Source organism: Centropristis striata, chromosome 17, assembly GCF_030273125.1.
Source record: "Centropristis striata isolate RG_2023a ecotype Rhode Island chromosome 17, C.striata_1.0, whole genome shotgun sequence".
Lineage (NCBI taxonomy): Eukaryota > Metazoa > Chordata > Actinopteri > Perciformes > Serranidae > Centropristis > Centropristis striata.
The window spans coordinates 7,088,889-7,110,689 of NC_081533.1; the positions used below are offsets into that span (position 1 = coordinate 7,088,889).

The 21,801-nt window shown below is 35.9% G+C and overlaps 1 protein-coding gene across 1 annotated transcript; it reads left to right on the plus strand.

The window, feature by feature from the left end:
- The first annotated feature begins 515 nt into the window (after positions 1–515).
- On the plus strand, positions 516–21,608 carry LOC131989050 (cysteinyl leukotriene receptor 2-like). The gene is made up of 5 exons (XM_059354219.1): positions 516–895; positions 4,275–4,467; positions 10,589–10,756; positions 10,846–11,013; positions 18,872–21,608. Exons 1-5 carry the CDS (start codon positions 889–891, stop codon positions 19,392–19,394), a joined length of 1,059 nt encoding a protein of 352 aa, XP_059210202.1. The 5' UTR covers positions 516–888; the 3' UTR covers positions 19,395–21,608.
- Positions 21,609–21,801: the final 193 nt, after the last annotated feature.

The window sequence follows — 21,801 nt, forward strand, 5'->3', positions numbered from 1 at the left end:
ATAGCTAGCTGCTAGCAAACTGCAGCTGCGGTAAGGCAACAACACGGCAGTTTTTTTTTCTTTTGTTTGTTTATTTTTTTCCGCTGTGCTCACTGAACAGAATGTCACAGTTCAGATCATACAAACTCAGTTGATATGACAAATTTTGGACAAATAATGAAGCAGACAACAACTAAAACATCTCCCTGTCTGAAATTATGTCATTTAATATTAATTTTATGCATTTATATTTTTTCCAAAATGATTTGGCGACTCCCAGAAATCATCTCGCAACCCCAATTAGGGTCGGGACACCAAGGTTGAGAATGGCTGATCTAAAAACTCTTTGTCTGAAAAAAAATTCTTAAATTTACAAGAAAAAAAAAAAATTGAATTTTTGATGAAAACATCACCAATTCAAGGGGGAAAAAAATCACAAATTTAAGAGGAAAAATTAAAAAATTATGAGAAAAAAATCACAAATAAAAAATTATCTCTACAAACACTACACAGGTGTGAGCCTGTACCGTCATGTAGAATTGTACTTGTTGTAACAGTCATGATGTTCTTTATGCACACACACTATGAGGAAATGTTTTAAAGGGACATTCCCAGTGACATTCTGGCAGGGTGTGAACGTCCAGCTGCTGCACAAAGGACTGTGTGTGTGTGTGTGTCTGTGTGCGCGCGCGTCCGTCCGTCCGTCCGTGTCTCTCTCTCTTTCTGTGTGTGTGTGTGTGTGTGTGTGTGTGCGTGCGCGTGTGTGCGCGCACGCGCGCACGCGCGCGCGCGTTCCCTGGAACTCCTGCACTGAACACGCCCACAAACTGTCTCACAGGAGGATTTGAATACTGACAGACGCAGAGAGAGGGAGTGAGGGACGCTGTGGAGACATGAAGCTGTGACAGGATGAGCGGTGAGTCCAAACATCTGCTGTTTTAGATCTAAACTTTTAGAGGAAACCTTTTGTTTTGTTTAGGGCTGGGCAATACGGACCAAAAGTCATATCCCGATATATTTAGGCTGAATATCCATATACGATGTCCTGATATTTTTATCTCGAAGTGAGAGCAAATGTTCAGTCAAAGTCAAATATGACATGTCACATGTAGTTTATTGAAGATGTGCATTTAAGTGAACATAAATACTGTATAACAACAGGAGAACCTTTTTCTTTTTTTATATCAAAGCTCCATAAAGTGCACATTTAAATAAAAAATATCTTAAATAAAAATAACCTATGAAACAAAATAGGCCAATCTTTTTCTGAAATAAATATATTTATATAAGAAAAGAATAACGAACATTACAAAATAACTTCATATGACAAACCCTAGTAAGGGCAGCATTTATATATAAAGAAAGAAAAATGATTGAACTATATCGATATATGCGATATGGTCTAATTCCATATCACATTCAAAAATATATCAATATATCGCCCAGCCCTAGGTTGGTTCTGTATTTCATTGTCAAAATGTTTTAACTCTATGGAGTCTTGAGCTATTCTTCCCATTTTTGAATCCTTTTCATCCTGTCTGTATACACCACTTAAACAATGTTTAAATGCCATGTTGGTATATATTTTTCACCTATATGACCTAATAATAAATTATTTTTTTATTCTGACTTACTTGATCAACATTTAGAACCAAAAAGAAACAAAGAAAAACCAACATAAATGTGATCTTGTGATTGTGTGTGATCCTGTCATCCAACTCTGGTTTTTATTTTAGTGGGACTCGATTTTATTTGTGTCTTGTGTGTTTAGTGTAACAATTTTGGTCATTTTGTGTATTTTTTTGTCATTTTGTGTATTTTTTTGTGTCTTTTTTTTAGTTAATTTGTGCCTTTTTTGGTCATTTTGTGTCTTTGTGTGTCTCATTTTGGTTATTTTGTCTTTTTTAGTCATTAAGTCCAGCATAAAATGTGATTTTAAATATTTTTTTTTACTTTCAAAACACTATCATGCTCAATGAAGAATTTTAAATGTTGCAAATGTGAACAAAGGTTGCACATACAACATATTAGAGGGTTCCATCCAGTTCTATCATTTTATACTAAATATATTTGAGCTTGTCTCCAGTTTTACTTGGTATATCGTCATCAAACTGAAACTGGCCTCATGGAGTTTACAGCCAGAACTTTAGAGGTAAATTTACAGTAGGGCTCCACGCTGCTTTGTTTTCCAGTATGGATGTCATGAAGAAGTCATGCTTTGGTGCTTTTGGTGACTCCAGAGGGTTAAACTCAGAAAGTCAGAAAATACTCAAACAGCTTAACTACTCTTTGATAAACACAGTGGATAATATGTGATAAAAGTCAGAAAAATAGCTACAAAGAAACGCAAACTGCCAACAAAAGTTCAAAAACAGACGACAGAGAAACTGAATGACACGTCCACTTTATAAGGACACTAAATAACCACTATCATGGTGTTGACTTTATTCTCTGTGTGTCAAAGTTGATTATAAACATTATAAACACTGTACACTGTTTACGTAAACAGAGCGGAGGAAACTGTGACCGTTGACTTTTATGTCAGTCAACACAAGAATAATAAATACATAAATAATATATGTAAATGTGTCAGACACGCTCCTTCTCACTGTAAATGCACCAAAAGTAATTAATTAATTAATTAATTGGTAAAATTGCTATTGATGTTTCTTCTTTTTGTATTTACTTCTGCATTTATTCCCCTATTTTTATCCTTTATTATTTTCCTTATATATTTTATTAATGCATTTTTATTCATTTTAAATGTACTGATTTATTCTCACTTTTAATGTATATTTATCTGTAATTAAGTCATAACTTTACTCCATTACTCACTCTGAATGAAAAAGAAAAAAATAGATCAAGAAATTAAAAAAAATAAAAAAAATTACAGATATGAATACATTTAAATAGAGTAAAGAAATATATTTAAAAATTGAAAATGAATGCAAAAGGAAAATAATGACATGAACAAATAAATACATTTTAAAATTAGTTTATATTTTTTTATTATTTAAAAAATGCAGTTTTAAAAAAAGAAATGGAAATAAATTAATGGAAATAAAAGGTCAGATCATAAATAAGGTAAAATAAATTATGATCAAATCCAAAAGGAAAATAATGAAATAAAAAAGATAAATTCATTTTAAAATGAGTATATGAATGTAAAAAAATGTGATTTAAAAAAATGTGTAATTAATAACTTGAATAAAAACAGAAAAGTAAAACATATATGGTAATAAATAAGGTAAAATAAATGCCAAGAATAATTAAACGCAAAGGGAAAATAATAAACAAATAAATACATTTTAAAATGAGTATATTCATGTAAAAAATATAAAATGTGATTTTTAAAAATACATATAAATACATATATGGAATAAAAAACAGATGGGAAAAATAGGGCAATTTATGAACATTTTTATCAGAAAATGAATGGCTTTTTTCAGTTTTATGTTATTTTTGGTGCATTAAATTGCATAATAACTTATTTATGAAGAGCTCAGACACACACACACACACACTCACACACACTTTCACACACAGGTGCGGCTGTTTAAATTTCACAGCGGCTTTTGTTTAAACTTGTCGAGCCTGGTTAACATACTGTGTGTATGTGTGCGTGTGTGTGTGTGTGTGGTATGTGGTGTGTAAACACACACAGTTTCCTTGTCTTGTGGTTTTCTCGTTGGTTTAGATTCCAGTTGCATAGTTTCAGTTTGTTTAACAGTTACACTGTAAAAAAACATAAGTTCTTTAAAACACTGTAAAAAATCAGTAAAAAGTGGCCAAACAACCATAAAATACAGATAATAAACATTAAATATCTATTAATTTCACTTTAAAATGACAGTGTGTCTTTTAACCTTTCGTTTTCTGTTTCTTTTTTATTTTAAAGTTTTTACATTAAATTTAAAGTTTTACTGTCAGAAAACAGAAATTTTCCCTATTTATACATTCAGCAATATGACTTTTTATTTCTTATGTTTTTACAGAGAATTCACTGTAACTTAACATCTATAATGTCACATATTAATTTACAGATTCCAGCTTTTATGTTATGGTTAATATTTGTAATAAAAGTAATTTCCTTGTTATGGCATTCGCACTTAATGTAGAAAAAAACAAGAAAATCTCAAAATAACTTTTTTTTTTTGCGTCATAGACTCAGATCAAATATTATTATGTATTCTTTCTTGTGGTAAAGTACGTTACTGTTGAAAAGTCTCCCATGATGCAACGTTGTGGGGACGTTGAGCATTAATAAATGATATGTATTTATTTGTGTTTTGTAGAAAATTTGTCAACAACTGTCGCTGCCCTCAGCAGCAACAGCTCGGGCACCATGGAGCTGCTGGCGGCCTGTTTCCACGTGGACGACGCCTTCAAGTACCGAGCCTACACCTTCACCTACCTGCTGCTGTTCCCCGTGGCCTTCCTCTGCAACATTGCAGCACTCGCAGTCTTTTTCCTGCAGAGCAGCCGCAGGTAACGAGCCGCTCCGCTGACCTGTCCTGTCCTGTTAGTAGACTGACGATAATCCCTGCAGTGTCTGTACTGTCTGCAGCGTCTCAAATCAATCAAATCAATCAAAATCAAATCAAAATGACTTCATTTATCCCTGAGGGTAAATTCAGTTAGTCTGGTAGAATCTCTTTTAGAATGAGACAGCCTGATGGCTGTAGGAGAGAAGGATCTTTTGTATCTCTCCGTCCTGCAACGGAGAGAGAGGAGCCGTCCACTGCTGTTTTTTTGGTCCATAAAGGTTTTGTGTAGCAGATGATCTGGGTATTTCAGGATGGACTGGAACATGTTGACAGGTCATCTCTCCACCACCTCCTCCAGTGTGTCCAACCTGGCTCCAACCCCAGAACCAGCTCTCTAGACCAGTCTGTCCAACCGCCTTCATCTCTGTGTGTGATGCTGCCTCCCCAGCAGACTGCAGCATAAAACAACACACTACCACCACAGACTGATAAAACATCTGCAGCATCTTACTACAGATGTCAAGAGGTCTGAGCTTCCTTAAGAAAGGAGGCGGCTCTGCCCCTTTTTGTAGAGAGCGTCTGTGTTTAGGGACCAGTCCAACTTATTATCCAGGTATATACCTAGATACTTAGAACTTGGCACCACCTCCATGTCCACCCAACAGGTGTTCACTGGCTGAAGAGGGAGCTTGAACCTGTGGAAATCTATGATCATTTCCTTAGTCTTTGAGGTGTTCAGTAGGAGATAGTTCTTGTGACTCCAGTCACTGAAGGCTTTTATCAGATCCCTATATTCTGATTCCTGTCCATTCCTGATACAAGCCACAATAGCAGTGTCGTCGGAGTACTTCTGGATGTGGCAGGACTCAGAGTTGTATTTGAAGTCCCCTGTTTACAGTGTGAACAGGAACGGAGCCAGAACAGTCCCTTGTGGAGCCCCTGTGCTGCTCATTAATGTCCCACAAACACAGTTCCCCAACCTGACATACTGTGGTCTTCCTGTCAGGTAATCTGTGATCCAGGAGATGAAGGAAAGATCCACTCCCATCTCTGTCAGCTTGTTTTTGAGTATGTTGGGTTGGATGGTGTTGAATGCCCTTGAAAAATCAAAGAACATGATTCTCACATAAGCACCAGTTTCCTCCAGATGAGCAAGGGCACGATGAAGCATGTAGAGGACAGCATTTTTCACTCCCATGTGTTGTTTGTATGCAAACTGCAGGGGGTCGAGTTTGTCTTTGACTTCAGCTCTCAGTAGGCGTAGAATCAGCCGCTCCAAGGTCTTCATGATGTGAGAAGTGAGGGCTACTGATCTGTAGTCATTAAGTTCAGCTGGACATTTTATTTTTGGTACCGGCACAACACAGGAAATCTTCCACAGTGCCGGAACACGCCCCAACTGTAGACTGAGGTTGAAGATCTTGTGGAGAGGTTGACACAGTTGGGCAGCACAGTCTTTGAGCAGCCTTGGACACACAGCATCTGGACCAGCAGCCTTCCCAGAGCAAAGTCTTCCCAGTTCCAACTTCACCCCCATCTCTGTGACAGACAAGGGTGTAGGCTCAGGTGTAAGAGGAGGTGTTGATGCTGCTTTGGAGATGTACACATGTTTAAGAGGAGGAGGAGGAGGAGGAGGAGGAGGAGCAGGAGCAGCAGGAGCAGCATTGGCATTGGGTGAGGCCGCTGTATTGAATCTATTGAAGAACTGGTTGAGTTCATCAGCTCTTTCTACATCAGCCGCCACTGGCTGCCTTTTCTTGTTGTTGTAACCAGAGATGGTGTTGATTCCTCTCCACATTTCACGGATGTTGCTATTCTGTAGATTTCTCTCCAGGTTCTTCTTGTATTCCACCTTTGCCATCTTTAATCTCTTCTTCAACTTATGTTGTACTTCTTTGAGCCGTGCTTTGTCACCATCTCTAAAAGCTACCTTCTTCTCATTGAGGATTGCCTTTAAATCACTAGTAATCCAAGGTTTGTTATTGTGGAAAATAGCGTACAGTCCTAGTGGGTTTGACCGTGTATCTACAGAAGTTGATGTTGTCTCCTGATACGATCAAGAATGCATCTGGGTGTTTAGTCTGTATCTTAGCAACGAGGTCATCATTCGAACTTCACATGGAACTTCAGCAGTTGCCTTGGGTGGAATGTACACAAGTATTGTTATGATATGACTGAACTCTCTTGGTACATAATATGGTCTCATACTAACTGCCAATAATTCAATGTCTGGACAGCACATCTTCTCCTTGACAGTAACATGTGAAGGACTACACCATCTCTGGTTCACAAATAAAGCCAAGCCCCCACCTTTCTTCTTGCCACTAGCTTTAGCATCTCTGTCTGATCTTATGAGAGTGAAGCCAGGTAGATCCACATTGGAGTCTGAGATGTTTTGATTCAACCACGTTTCAGTAAAACACAAGAGATTACACTCACGGTATACTTTCTGAGTCTTCACCAGTATCTCCAGTTCATCAGTCTTGTTGGGCAGAGAGTTGACATTCCCCATGATGACTGATGGCAGAAAAGGCTTATATCTCCATTTCTGAGCCTTCACTTTTGCACCAGCACGGAAACCACGAAAACACCCCTTCAACCCAGCAATTAAAAATATCAATGTCCTAATTCATAAATTATTACCTATATATATTTTAAATAATATTTTTGTAACATTTAAGGCATCTTAATGTATTATGTCTATTTATTTATTTATTTAGTAGCTTTATAGAACTTCCCCTTCAGATGAGACTGACTTTATGACCCCAAACGGCTGTTTGGCTCATTTGTTTATCTGCTGCAGAAACATCAGACTCACCCACAGAACAATAAGCTGCTTATGATCTATGCAAACATGGTTTCATAACGTGAGCACAAGCAGCTCACTGTGAAGAGTCATACAAGCTGAAATACTTTTCAGTTTTATTTATAAACACAGACTGCAAGAACAAGTAATAATAATAATAATAATAATAATGATATTAATAATAGATCATTTATTTAAAAAATAATATTATGAAAATAAAGTAGGTCATCACAATTTTATGAAAAGAGTAGAAGAATAAATAATAATAATAATAATAATAATAATAATAATAATAATAATAATAATATAAAACAGTAATAATAAGTAAAGTCTTTTTTTTTTTTTACAAAATATTGATATTTTTTTTATTTAATAAGAAGTTACTGTAAATAAAACAACAGAAAGTTTCCTTGATTTTACATTTTTAGTATTTTTACAGCGAATCACTGTAATTTAACCTTCAGACCATCAAACAATTAAAAAATACTGTAAAATGTCCCATTATATAAATTTACAGATTTCAGCTAAAAGTTTTTTACTTGGATCCCTAAAACAGGGCTAAGAAACGGCCCTGGTTGCCAGACTGGATGGAGGTTCGAAATGAAATTCGAGCGTGCAAGGCAGTATGGGTATACCCAGGCGAGGTCATTAAATCTAAAGTTTTACATTTAGAAAAAGAAAGTTTCGCAAATAATGTGTATTTTTTGTATTTTTACACAGAATGCAATTAATGTGTGTGTGTGTGTGTGTGTGTGTGTGTGTATATATATATATATATATATATTTATATATGTTTCCATTTGACTATTTTACAGATTTCAACTTTTATTTTATGGTTTTTATTTTGTAATAAAAATAATCAACAATTGTTTTTGTTTTTTTCCTTTGCACTTAATTTAGAAAAAAGTTAATTTATTTTTTACAGTGTAGATGATAAACTATGTAAGTGGAAAATACTGAAAAAAATAGACCATTAGAAATATAAAAATGAGAAAAAAATAATAAATACATTTAAATAAAATGAAAAACAATACATTAATTAGTTTCAGTTGTCATTAAAATGTCTTCAAGTTTTTGAGATAATGGATATTTGGATTATATGGATAATTATATCTTTTTAACATGCTGCCTATTTTTCTTAAGCATAGATTTGATTTGATTTAATTTAATTTAATTTAATTTAATTTAATTTAATTTAATTTAATTTAATTTAATTTAATTTAATTTATCAAACAATTAAACTGTGATTGTTTCAGCGCAATGGCTCAGATTCAGATTACATTATGAGTCCCAAAAGGACAATTCATTTTTATAGTCAGCCTGTCCATAGTGCAAAAATATATATTAAAAAACAGTAGAAGAAATAAATAATACATTGATATCAACAACAATCATCAATGATGCCATTCAGACACTTCTTGTCTTTCACAGAAAGACAACCAAACCAGCATATAAAAGAGCAAGTTAAAAGACTCTCAATAAAACTTTGATAAAAGGTACATAAAAAAGCAGGGATGGGCAACTGGAGGCCCGGGGGCCGCATATTGCCCTCACCCTCACTTGAAGTGGCCCTCAGTACAACTACATGCATTTGAGCATGAAATCTTAAAAGTGCAGTGTAAAAATGCACAAAATTACTTCTTGCAATTAATGTTGGTCTGCTGTTATTGCAATAAAAAAAGGAAATCACAGTTAGTGTTTATTTTTTATTTGCTTCAAACCTTTTGTATTCCTATTTATACTGTTAAACATGCATTTGAGCATGAAATACGTTAAGTTACTGCACTGTTAACAAATTTAAAATTGCAGTTTCATCATATCTGGTTAAGTGCATAGTCCTATATGTGGCCCTGTGGTAGTGTTGATGAAACTTTGTGGCTCCCTCCAGCATTTAAGTTGCCCATCCCTGGTGTAAAGGATAAAAAGCAGTGGAGAGAGGACACAGCCCTGGGGAGCACCTGTGTTAGAGGATATGACATAGGACTTGTGCCCATTCACAAAAACCTGCTGTAGTCTGTCTGTTAAAAAGTTTAAGATCATCAATAAAATCTGGTTGGGAAGCATAAATAAGAGGCTAGCCTTTCAATGAAAATATGCGGCTGCATCTTATTAAAAGCAGAGCTAAAATCGGCAGATAAATGTCTTTCATGGGATTTGGGGATTGTTTCCATACAGACGGTATCTGACCACTGTCTGCACACATTTGAAAAAGAGTTGTGAAGATTTCCCTAAGCTGATTAGCGCAATAGCGCAGTGTGCATCCACGTATAGCATCAGGGCCAGCAGCCTTTCCTAATTTTTTGTTTTTTTTAAATGTTTGTGACCTGTTTCTTCGATATATCCATGTCATTTTGGGGTGTCAGTGACTCTCTTAAATTAGAGACGTCGTCTGACACGGGCCTTTCAAATCTGGAGAAGAACAGGTTGAAAGCATCTGGCAAGTCAGCATCGTCCACACTAGTCACCCTGGTGAGTTGTCTGTTGACTGGTGGGCGTGTTAATAGCTGCCAGAGATTTTATTCCTTGCCAGGCTGCCTTTAGGTTCCAACCATTGTATTGATTTTCAATTTTTACTTCTGTACTGTATTTTTGCCTTCCTGATTTCATTTTTTAACTGCTTTCTTGCACTATGCACTATAAAAAAAAGTCTGTGGATTCTATAGTGAAAAACTGCTAAACCATGACTGTAAAAGACGTAAAATGATAAATGAGTTAACAATGAAACACTGTAAATGTATATATCAGCCAAAACAGTATTTTTTACAGTTTTGTTTTTTGAAAAAAAAATCCTTTTTCTAACCGTTAAATGTACTAAACACCATATCTCTAACAAAAATATACTGTAATATTTAATGGTAAAATCTCTAATTTATGCAGCATTTATAAAGTATTTTCTTGTCAATTATATGAAAGAACAGAGTTTCTTTTGATGGAAAAACCTTTTATTTATATGGTAAAATATGGAATAAAATGGCAATCTTGAACGTGAAATCAACAGTGCCAATATATTTTTACTGTAATGTTTTTTAAAAATTCTACCATATTTATTACGGTAAAGTTCTGGCAACAATAGCTGCCAGGTTTTTAACATAAAAAAAACAACAGATTTTTTTACAGTGTGGCTTGTTGTTTGGGTAAATAACCACTTTTTTTGTTGGGATGAGTTCAACACAGAAAGAAATCTAAGCAGACACTGTGTTCGTTAGTTCATTGATGTCATCACAAGCATTGTAAAAACATTGCCAGTCCATGCTTTTATTTAGAACAAAAAAAATGTGACGTATTTATTTCATAAAGGCCATCTTTGACCCTGCAGAAGCTCCGCCTCTTGTGTCGTCATGATGAACCTCGCCCTGTCAGACAGCAGCTTCTCCCTCACCCTCCCACTGCGATTGGCTTATTACTTCAGGGGCGGGGTTTGGGACTTCCCTGATTGGCTGTGCCGCCTTTGTGTCTTTGGCTTCTACGTCAACCTGTACACCAGGTAACACACACAGAGACACAAAAAACACATACACACACAGACACACACACACTGACTCACGTTTCCATGACGACCCTCCTCCTCCTTAGCATCCTCTTCCTGACTCTACTAAGCGTGCTCCGTTGGCTCGCCGTGGCCCAGCCGCTGCGTCACCGCACTCTGGCTACGCCCACTCGCACCCTATTGGCTTGTCTGGGGGTGTGGCTGTTTGTGGGCGCGTCCTCCGGCCCCTTCCTGTCCAATGGGGTGACCAACAGGTGAGACACTTTAACCCTTTATTGTTATTGCATTTTATGTAACAACTTATTTATTATATGTTAAAAAAGTTTAAAATGTACAAGAAAAGGCCAAAATTATCCAAAAACACCTTTTTCCTTTTCCCCTTTTCTTTTTTTCCCATTTAAAAAAAATATTTATTAAATTATTTTCAAATGTTTCAAATCTTTTCGGCTGTGGATCAGTTGGTAGAGCAGTCACACACTAATTGGAAGGTTGGTGGTTCGATCCCTGACCATGGCAGCCTACTTGTCGAAGTATCCTTAGTGTATCCCTCGGTGTGTGAATGAATTCCCAATGGTGGCAGGTGGCACCAGTGGGTGATTCTCCTGAATATGGTACAGCTCAGAGCAAAAATCCAAGAGCATTGAATACATATTTTCTTTCACCCTTTATAACATATACAATCTAAAGTCACTGTTTAATATGAATGTATAATCTATTTTACATTTTTTAATGTATTTTCGGACATTTTTAGAGACACTGGCCCTCATTTATCAAACGAGCGTAGAAACGAGCGCAGATCTGAGCGTATATTTCATCTTACAACAGGGTTCACGTGTGATTAATCAAACGATCGTATCTCTCCAATCACAGCGTGAGGATGATCGGCTGTTGATAAATGTGGCGGCTCGAAACAAGCGTCATTTAAATACCACGCCCTAATATATATATAATATATAAATATGATATGTACCTGATTCAGAAGGCTCGCCTCCAGAGTTTATGACACTGAAGTTCAGTGAATTTTATTTTACATTTGGAGCACGGGCTTAGAAGTTTTCAAAGCTTTTTGGTTGAAGGAGGTAAACAATGTTTTAAAGTAAGTTTTAATCCAAAAGAAGAGGAATTTCTCAGAGGCAGAAAGTGAAACGCTGACGTCCAACAGCTGCAACACAACAAACTGGTTTTGTTTGGCAGCATAAAAAGTGAAAAGGAAGGAAATCAATGGTGCTGTCAGCAGAGTAGCAGACTATTAAACTCCTGGTGAGGTTGGAATATTTCATTTATACATTGTGATATATAAAGCCTAATAGCCTATATAATATCCAAATATTGTTATTATTATGATGGAGAGATATTATTCACCTCTTTACATTTAGTAATAACTCTGTGTCCCAGTCAGAGGAGCGTGTGGCAGCGCTGATTGGAAATGTTTCTAATGGGTCAGAACCGCTGGTGAAGGAGACGCTGATTCTCTGGTGTCCAGCAGGATAATAATAATAATAATAATAATAATAATAATGATAACGGTTAATAACAGAAGTCAACAACATTTAATATCCTCGGCTGGCATTCTGTTTAAAGAATTTCCCGGTCACAGGGTGTATTTATTTTAAATTATGTTTTAATGATTAATGATGTGCGCCTAAAATAAGGTTTTGCTTTGTCACCATTAAAAAAAAAAAACACCAGAGTTTTATCAGCTCCAGGCATCGATACAATAGTCTAAGATCAATTTTCAGACTCAGACGTGTCGACTTCACGCTGACTCAAACCTGCGTACACGAGCTGAGAGCAGACTGAGATCTGATCGTACCCTCCGCTCACCCTGCAACCCTGCCGAGGCTTGCGTAGCAATTATCGTACGCCCACTTTACACTCACTTTCTGTCGTACGCTCGTTTGATAAATGATAAATGAGGACCACCGTGAGCAAAATTCATTCAGGTTTGTTTTTGTGTTGTTTTTATTTGGCAAGCACTTAAATATGCTCAAGGGAAGCGGGTATCTTTTAATGTTTTATAAAAATGTACACATATTTTAATTCAAACAATTCTATCATTACAGTAACATCTAACCATTTTTTCTCATCAATTTTCATTCAGATTTTGTTCTTTATACATTGTTAAAAACCATTATATGTGATTATATTCTGTTAAATTATACATTTTTAAATAAATGTATATTTATTTTCATAAAGTTTGTTAAATATTTATTGTATATAAGTGTGGGGGAAACCATGACATTTTTATCTGGATGCATTATGGTTATGATTATGGCTTTATTGTTCATTCATATAAAAGTGAAATATATTTAGTTTAATAAAGTATGTGCTTATAATTTTGATAGACATAACTTAGACTGGCTTCATTAGAATCACCCCAGTGTGCCCTGGTAGCCACTAACACCAGTATGAATGTGTGTGTGAACGGGTGAATGAGCAGTCTGTGGTATACAGCGTTTTGGATAAAAGCGCAATATAAGTGCACTCCATTTACCATTTTCTTCATATTTTTAGGTCTGTAGTTATTATTTTGTATTTTTTATTACTTTTCTATTAATACACATACATATTATTTGCTGTTTTATTTTCTGTCTGCCTTATACTGTATATTTTAGACTCATATATTCATACTAATTTATGCAATTCATATAATATGATGATAATGTTTGGTGTCTTGTCTTATAAATAGTTTATATATAATTTTAAAACAATTATTTTTACTTTATCTTTTATTTTAATATATGATTTAAATAATAAATATGAATGATGAACTTTATAAATACATAAACAAAGTGCAGAATTCGTTATATATATATATATATAATTTTTTTAACATTTTTTTTTATTATTTTTTTTTTTTTTATTAATTCTTCTTTTCGAATGGAAAAAAATAAACAACATAAACTAAAACGGCGTAGGCTAGATGCTGAAACCAGAAGTTCACATACACTATATAAAAAGACACATATGCTTTTTTTTTCTCACTGTCTGACATGAAATCAGACAATCACTTTTCCTGTTTTAGGTCCGTTAGGATTACCAAAATTAATTGTATTTGCCAAATGCCAGAATAATGAGAGAAGGATTTTTTTAGACAATTTTTTATTACTTTCTTCAAAGTCAGAAGTTTACATACACTAACATTATTATGCCTTGAAACAATTTGGGAAAGCCCAGATGATGCTGCCATGTCTTTGGAAGCTTCTGATAGGTTTATTGACAACATTAGAGTTAATTCGAGACACACCTGTGGATGTATTTTAAGGCACACCTAAAACACACTGCTTTTTTGTGTAACCTTATTGGAAAATTCGAAAGAAACCAACAAAAATATCAGGGAGATAATTGTGGGTGTAATCAGGCTTTTTTGTTTCTTTTGGAGTAATGGCTTCTTCCTGGCAGAGTGGCCAGGAAGAAGCCATTACTCCAAAAGAAACATAAAAATGACAGATTACAGTTTGCAAATGCACACAGGGACAAAGACCTTAATTTTTGGTCTGACAAAACTGTAATCTGTCTTTTTTATGTTTCTTTTGGAGTAATGTCTTCTTCCTGGCAGAGTGGCCTTTCAGCCCATGTTGGTACAGTACTCGTTTCACTCTGGATAATGACACACTCTTACCAGCTACCAGCAATCTGATAAAGAGTTGGTTTGTTGGCTGCCAGTAGTCAGCGTTACAAACTATTCTAATAGCTCTTTTCTGCACAATATATATAGGCTCTGTGTTTGTTTTGTAAGTGCTTCCCCATACCTCGACACAATAGGTCAAGTAGGGGAGTATAAAAGAGCAATACAATGTATATAATGAGACCAGACTGACCAGGTGCTTAGCTCTGAGTAGCACTGCAATTGATTTTGATACCTTTAACTTAATGTAGCTTATGTGTGCCTTCCAATTTAATTTATCATCAATTATAACTCCTAGAAATGTAATAGTAGTTACTTGTTCAATTTCTGTGTTATTTATCCTCAGTTTCTTATTTGTGTTGATTTGGCGATTACCAAAAATAATAAATTTAGTCTTACTTAGATTCAATGTTAATTTGTTCTCATCAAACCACGCCTTTAACATTGAAAGTTCTCTTTCCACTGTATCCAGGAGTTGCTGCAAGTTTTCCCCACAACAAAATAAATTTGTGTCATCTGCAAATATAATGGACTTCAAATTTTTGCAGACTTCACCTTTATTATTTATATACAAAATAAACAGAAAAGGGCCTAACACTGACCCCTGGGGGACCCCACAAGTAATGTTCTGTATTTTTTATCTTGTTCCTTGTAGTTCTACATATTGCTTTCTGTCCTGTAAATAGCTCAATATCCAATCGTATGCTGTTCCTCTAATTCCATATCTTGTCAACTTTCTCATCAACAATTCATGGTCTACGGTATCAAAAGCTTTCTTCAGATCAAGAAACACACCTATTGCATATTCTTTCTTTTCTATTGCTGATGTTATCTTGTCTACAAAATCTACCAATGCATGTGTAGTTGTCCTGTTGGTTCTGAATCCGTATTGCTGTTCATACAGTATGTCATGTTTTGTTATAAAATCCTCTAATCTTTTAATGAATATTTTTTCTAATATTTTTGACAGTTGTGGTAGCAATGAGACAGGTCTATAGTTTGATAATACATTTTTTTCTCCTGTCTTGTAAATAGGCACAACTTTCGCTAATTTAATTTTTTAGGAAATTCACCAGTTACACCGGTTACAGATGTGTGTGAGGGGTTTTGCTATACATTCAATTATATCTTTTACCAGGGACATACTGAGTCCATCACAATCTACTGATTTCTTACTTCTTAGTTTTTTAACAATATCAATAATCTCGATTTCATCTGTTCCCTTTATAAATATAGCTTCTTTAATATTTATGCATTTACTCTCTACATTCTGTCTGTTTCCAGTGTTAACTATATCTTTAGCTAGATCAGGACCTACATTTACAAAAAAATTATTGAATTCATCTGCAGCCATATTCATATCATTAATCTCTATATTATTTCCATTTAAAAATTTGTTTGGATAGTCTGACTTCCCTTTCCTTTTCTTAATGATATTATTAAGCAGATTCCATGTAGTTTTTATATTGTTTTTATTAGCCTCTAATAGTCTACTATAATACTCTTTTTTACAATTCCTCATAATTATAGTCAATTTATTTTTGTATTTCTTATAGTTATATTCTGTTTCCATAGATCTTTTCCTTAAGAATTTTTTGTACAGAGTATTTTTCTTCTTGCATGCATTCAGTATTCCTTTGGTCATCCATGGTTTATGTACTTCATTTTGTTTTATAACTTTTTTAACAAGAGGGCAATGTTTTTCATACATGGGTATTAGGATGGTCTGAAATGCTTCATAAGCTTCATTTGTATTTTCCACATAAACAGATTTCCATTCCTGTTTCCATAGTTCTTCTTTTAGACTATTCATTGACTTCTGTGTTATTTGTCTTGTTATTTGAAAAGTTTTACCATCTTTATTGTTCATATTACTGCAGCTGTGGATTATTGCAAACACAGGAAGATGGTCACTAATATCACTAATTAAAAGTCCACTTTCTATTTTCCTATCAATCACATTGGTTAATATGTTGTCAATGAGTGTAGCACTATGAGTAGTTATTCTGCTTGGGCGTGTAATAGCAGGATATAAGTCTGAACTATAGATGGAATTAATGTACTCTTTAGTTGTGTTATGCTCTCCTGGATTTAACAAATCGATGTTAAAATCCCCACAAATAAAGAACAACTTTGTATTATTAAAGTTAGACAGTTCAGATAACCTTTCTCTAAAGATGTCGATACAGGAACCAGGTTTTCTATGAATACAACTTACTACTATATTTTTCGAGTTACCCATATTTATTTCTACTGTGACACACTCCATTATATTATCTATGGCAAATGACATATTACTGACCACATGACTCCTGTACGATTTATTTATATATAAAGCAACCCTCCACCTCTTGTTGCTGGTCTGTTTATAAAGTAACCATCATATCCCTTAATCTGCACCATATCAGTCAGACCCTCGTTCAACCAGGTTTCTGATACAGCTACGTATAATAGTGAACTTGTTGCCCAACTGCTCGAAACAAAATACGATCTTTGAGAGATTTGTATCCAAGCTCCTGCTGTTGAAGTGGATCATTGATATTGTTCCAATTGTCTTTACATGTCGTTTCATGAATTGCTCTTCTGTGTAATATTTACAGTCATGGTGGTTATTGCTGTAGAAATTATTTTCTGGGTCAATGTCGTTTTCAATGTCCTGTGATTTGTAGTCGGTATAACTATAAGTTTTTTAATTAAATTGTTCGTAATCTGGTAAATAGTCCGTCATGGAGGTTAATCGGTTTGGTCTTTAATTGTCTTCCGTGATTCACTCATTGTGGGATTCCCCTCAGCTGGTCTCGAAACGATCCAGTTCTCTGACGTCACGGATGACGTGTACTTTCGCTTCCTCTGGTGTTGATCCATTCTGTTTTATGTAAATCATACAATTTGTTGTCCATGTTGCTTGAATCATTTTGAGTTTTTTCAGGACACGAGCTTTTCTAGCGATGTCTGCATTCGTTTTAGTTAAGTGTTCATTGATATACACATCCGTTCCTCTAAGTTTCCTTCCTTGTTTTAGGAGTGCTTGTTTTTTCTTTCGGTTTGTAAAGCAGAGGACAATCGCCGGCGGTGTAGTTTTGTTCTTACTGGATAATGTGTAGCAAGCTTCAATATCGTCGCAGTCGAGAGTAAGTCCTGTACTGCCCAGAAAGTTTACTACCTGTTGCTCCAGTGATTCCCTTTCGGCTTCAGTCTCCTCCGTTCCCCGGCTGTCAGGCCTTCCCTCAGCTGGAGCCGCCACACCGGCATATGATCTGTGCTTTGTTCTCAGACCACTGATGATTCGGTCGTTCTTCCGGGAATACTGCTCAAGATCGTCCACTCGTTTTTCCAGAAAAGTAATTCTTCTGTCCTTTTCCGTGTTCAGCTGCTTTAATGCCTGGATTTCGGCTTCAAGGTTCATAATTGACCTTTGTTGCACTGCAGTCGTAGTCATCTCTGCCGAGAGAAAGTCAAGAGACTTTTTTTATCTCCTCAAGCTCCTCAGGGGATACGTGACTCTTCTTAGGCGCCATGATGCGCCATGATTACTTTATCTTCCTTATGAAATACCTTTTTTTCATGCGCTTCCTGAATTTCTTCACCTTCTCATTTCTACTTATGATTTAGATAATTTATGTAGATATTTTAAACTTTACTTTACTTTTTTATTATTATTATTTTATATCTTCCATTTGAATTACCTTTTCCATTTGTTTGATGCATTTTTTATTTATTTATTTTCAAAATTATTTATATACATTTAAAACATTATAGGAACCAAAAGATAAGATGATGATGATGTGCAGAATTATTTTTAAATTAATTAAATTACATTAAATGTACATTTTTACTCTCAGAAAAAGAAAGTTTAGTGTATTATTAGTGTATTTTTTGTATTGTATTTTTAACTGTAATTTACCATTTATACATACTATTTACAGATTTCCACTTTTATTTTATGGTTAATATTTTTTTACAAAAATCATTAACAATATTTTTATACATTTGCACTTAATGTAGGAAAAAAACAATTTTTAATAAAGTAAATTGATTTTTTTTACAGTGTAGATGATAAACTATATATAAGTGAAGAATACAGAAAAAAATAGACCATAACAAATAATAAAAATGTGGAGAAAAAAAATCATTTTAATAAAAATTTATAAAATTACAAATTAATTTTAAACTACTTACATGTATATATTTCAAACTTTACAGGAACTTTAAAGATAAATACATGAGCGTGCTGAAGTGTTTATTTTTCCTTTTTAAAACACTTTATATTTATTATTATTTTATTGTTATTTTTATTTTAATTTATCTTCCATTTAATATACCTTTTCATGTGTTTGATGCATTTTTATATGCTTTTTAATTATTTATGTACATTTAAAACATTAAACATTAAAGGAAATAAAAGATAAATAAAATGATGTGCTGAATTATTTTTGAATGAATTGAATAATTTAAACTTTTCCTAATCTTTTCCTCCCGGTCAGGAAGGGGTTACCTCGCTGCTTCGAGCCGTCTAGCCCCTCCTCTTGGGGGCGTGTCCTGATCCTGAACTATGTGGCATTGGCGCTCGGCTTCCTGCTTCCGTTCCTCACCCTCATCTTCTGCTACAGCCGCATCATCCGCCACCTGACCACCGGCTTTGGGGGTGACTGCAGCAGTCCGGCCGGCCGAGCGCGCCTTCGCAACCGACGGCGCTCGGTGTACCTGGTCACCATGGTGACGGTGACCTTCCTGATCTGCTTCCTGCCCTACCACGTGATCCGCTCGCTGCACCTGCACGCCGTGTGTGACCGCTGGCGGTGCGCCATCACGGTGGCGCTGCAGAGGGCCGTTGTGGTGACGCTGTGTCTGGCGGCGTGCAACAGCGTGGTCAACCCGCTGCTGTACTACTACGCCACCAGGACGTTCAGAGACAACATGAGGGACGCTCAGTCATCTCTGATGCACAGCAGAGGGGGGTCCATCAGGCTCGGACTGGCTCTGCTGATGAGAAGGAACACCACCTGAGATCCGGATCAGACTTCGGGCAAAAACTCTGATCGCACTTTCAAAAGTCTTCATGTTGATAGAAAACAAGCATCATTTCATTGGCGTCCCAGCGCATTTTATTAATTCATGTTAAAATAAATATTTAAAGCATTCTTCAGGAAAAAGGGACTCCCTTTTTGAATGACCCCCTGAAAGGCCGTCGTTCAGGGGGTCCATTTAGGGCATTTTGGAGCCTCAAACCTTATTTTGAGCCTTAAAATTAAAATTAAACAGTTGCTGAGTTTACATTAGCCTGCCAGCATTATGAATAGGTAATAATGAGCATTTCTTAATATGATCTTGTCAGAATACAGTGAGGAGCCAAGTGCAAACGAGAGGCTGGACACCAAAGAAATATCTTATGAGGTATGGAATCCAAAGCTAGCCTATCTAGAAAAAACTCAAAACTAGACTTAACACTAGCAAAAATTAGAGGTTAAGTTGCCGCGCCGGAGACTTTCATAAGCTATGATGCATATTTTAGTTGACTAAAATGTCCAAACGTTTGTTTTATGCTGTAAATAAGCTAAACAAAATTACAATTAAAGAATACAAATTGTTTTTTGGCCTACACCATTGATAAACGAAAATTGAAATGTAAAGAAATAACCGTTCAATTTCGTATAAATGTTTTGGTCACAGTTACAGGGAGCCACTGGAGACGGTCTGAAGAGCCCCATGGCTCCAGAGCCGCAGGTTGCCTACCCTGATCTAGGGGAGTCAAGGGATGGTTTGGTAGTCCAGGGGTTGTTGGGGAGTCTAGAGATTGTTGGCTGGTCTAGAGATTGTTGGAGAGTCCTGAGATTGTTGGGGAATCTAGAGATTGTTGGGGTGTCTAGAGATTGTTGGGGTGTCTAGAGATTGTTGGGGTGTCTAGAGATTGTTGGGGAGTCTAGAAATTGTTGGTGAGTTTAGAGATTGTTGGCGAGTCCAGAGATTGTTGGCGAGTCCAGAGAGTAGGGATTGTTGGCGAGTTTAGAGATTGCTGGCAAGTCTAGAGATTGTTGGCGAGTTTACAGATTGTTGGGGAGTCTAGAGATTGTTATCAAGTTTAGAGATTGTTGTGGAGTCCTGAGATTGTTGGGGAGTCCAGAGATTGTTGGGGTGTCTAGAGATTGTTGGCGAGTCTAGAGATTGTTGGGGTGTCTAGAGATTGTTGGGGTGTCTAGAGATTGTTGGTGAGTCTAGAGATTATTGAGGAGTCTAGAGATTGTTGGAGAGTCCTGAGATTGTTGGGGTGTCTAGAGATTGTTGGCGAGTCTAGAGATTGTTGGGGAGTCCAGAGATTGTTGGGCAGTCTAGAGATTATTGGGGAGTCTAGAGATTGTTGGGGAGTCCTGAGATTGTTAAGGGTATTGCTTGGTTTCAATTGATTGTTGTGAGGAGTCCAGGGTTGTCAGGCAGTACAAAAATTGTCATGGGGTCTAGTGGTTTCTGAGGAGTTCAGGAATGGTTGGGGATTCTGGGGTTGTTGAGAAGAGTCCATGGATTTCTGAGGATGGTCCAGTGGTTGTTAAGGATTCCAGGCATTTTTGTTGAGTCAAGTGGTTGTTTAGGATTGTTGAGGTCCATCTAGGGGACACATGCAGGCTGACTTTAAGTGAGCTTTCAATCTGGTCACATTCTCTTTTTTCTGTTCATGTTCAGACTCAAATTGACAGTGAATGTAGGTATTAGCACCACGTGTATCTCTGTTGTTAAAATGTTAATTTGTCCGCCACTGACGAAAAATGCACTATATCCTCCTGTTTGTTTAAATCTTTACAGTGAGCAGCTAATTAAACTATATTTGTGGGGGGTTTTTAAGGATTGTTATCAGACTAACATGTTGTTGGTTTGTGAATCTGTAAGTTATTGTTTTACTGAGTGTAAACATGTTTCAAGTGAAGAATCTGAAGTGTTTCTGTTTATTTCGTTACAAATGTGATGACAAGTTTCCATCACGTAGACAGGAAACATCTCCTTGTGTTTCTTGAGAAGTTTATAATCCCACGGGTGCTTTTCTTTCGGCTGAAGAGGAGGCGTATTTATCAAAACGTTGCCCTCTGACTCACAGGAAACCAGCTGCCAAATATTTACCCTTTAGTTAACAATTTAACTTAAGGGAACATTCGTTAAACTAGGAATAAGCATAAACTAACCTTGGATTAATAAGTAGTAAACATTTACAGATAATGTCCTGGATATGTTGTAAAACCAAACGGCCTCAAGGCTGGTTTAATAATAATCTGATCCTTCTGCAGGAGCTGTGCCTGGCGGACTGATATAAAGAGATTTATCTGTGATTTAATGTGAATAAATGGATCTATAAGAACCCACACCCATTTATCCTTGAAAGAAAATGATGGGGGATATACCACAGACCAAGTGACCACATAGAACACAT

Coding starts and splice junctions, on each gene's coding strand:
- LOC131989050 (XM_059354219.1), top strand. Junction 4,468..10,588: donor TTCCTGCAGAGCAGCCGCAG/GTAACGAGCCGC, acceptor TTGACCCTGCAG/AAGCTCCGCCTCTTGTGTCG. Junction 11,014..18,871: donor TCCAATGGGGTGACCAACAG/GTGAGACACTTT, acceptor CCTCCCGGTCAG/GAAGGGGTTACCTCGCTGCT.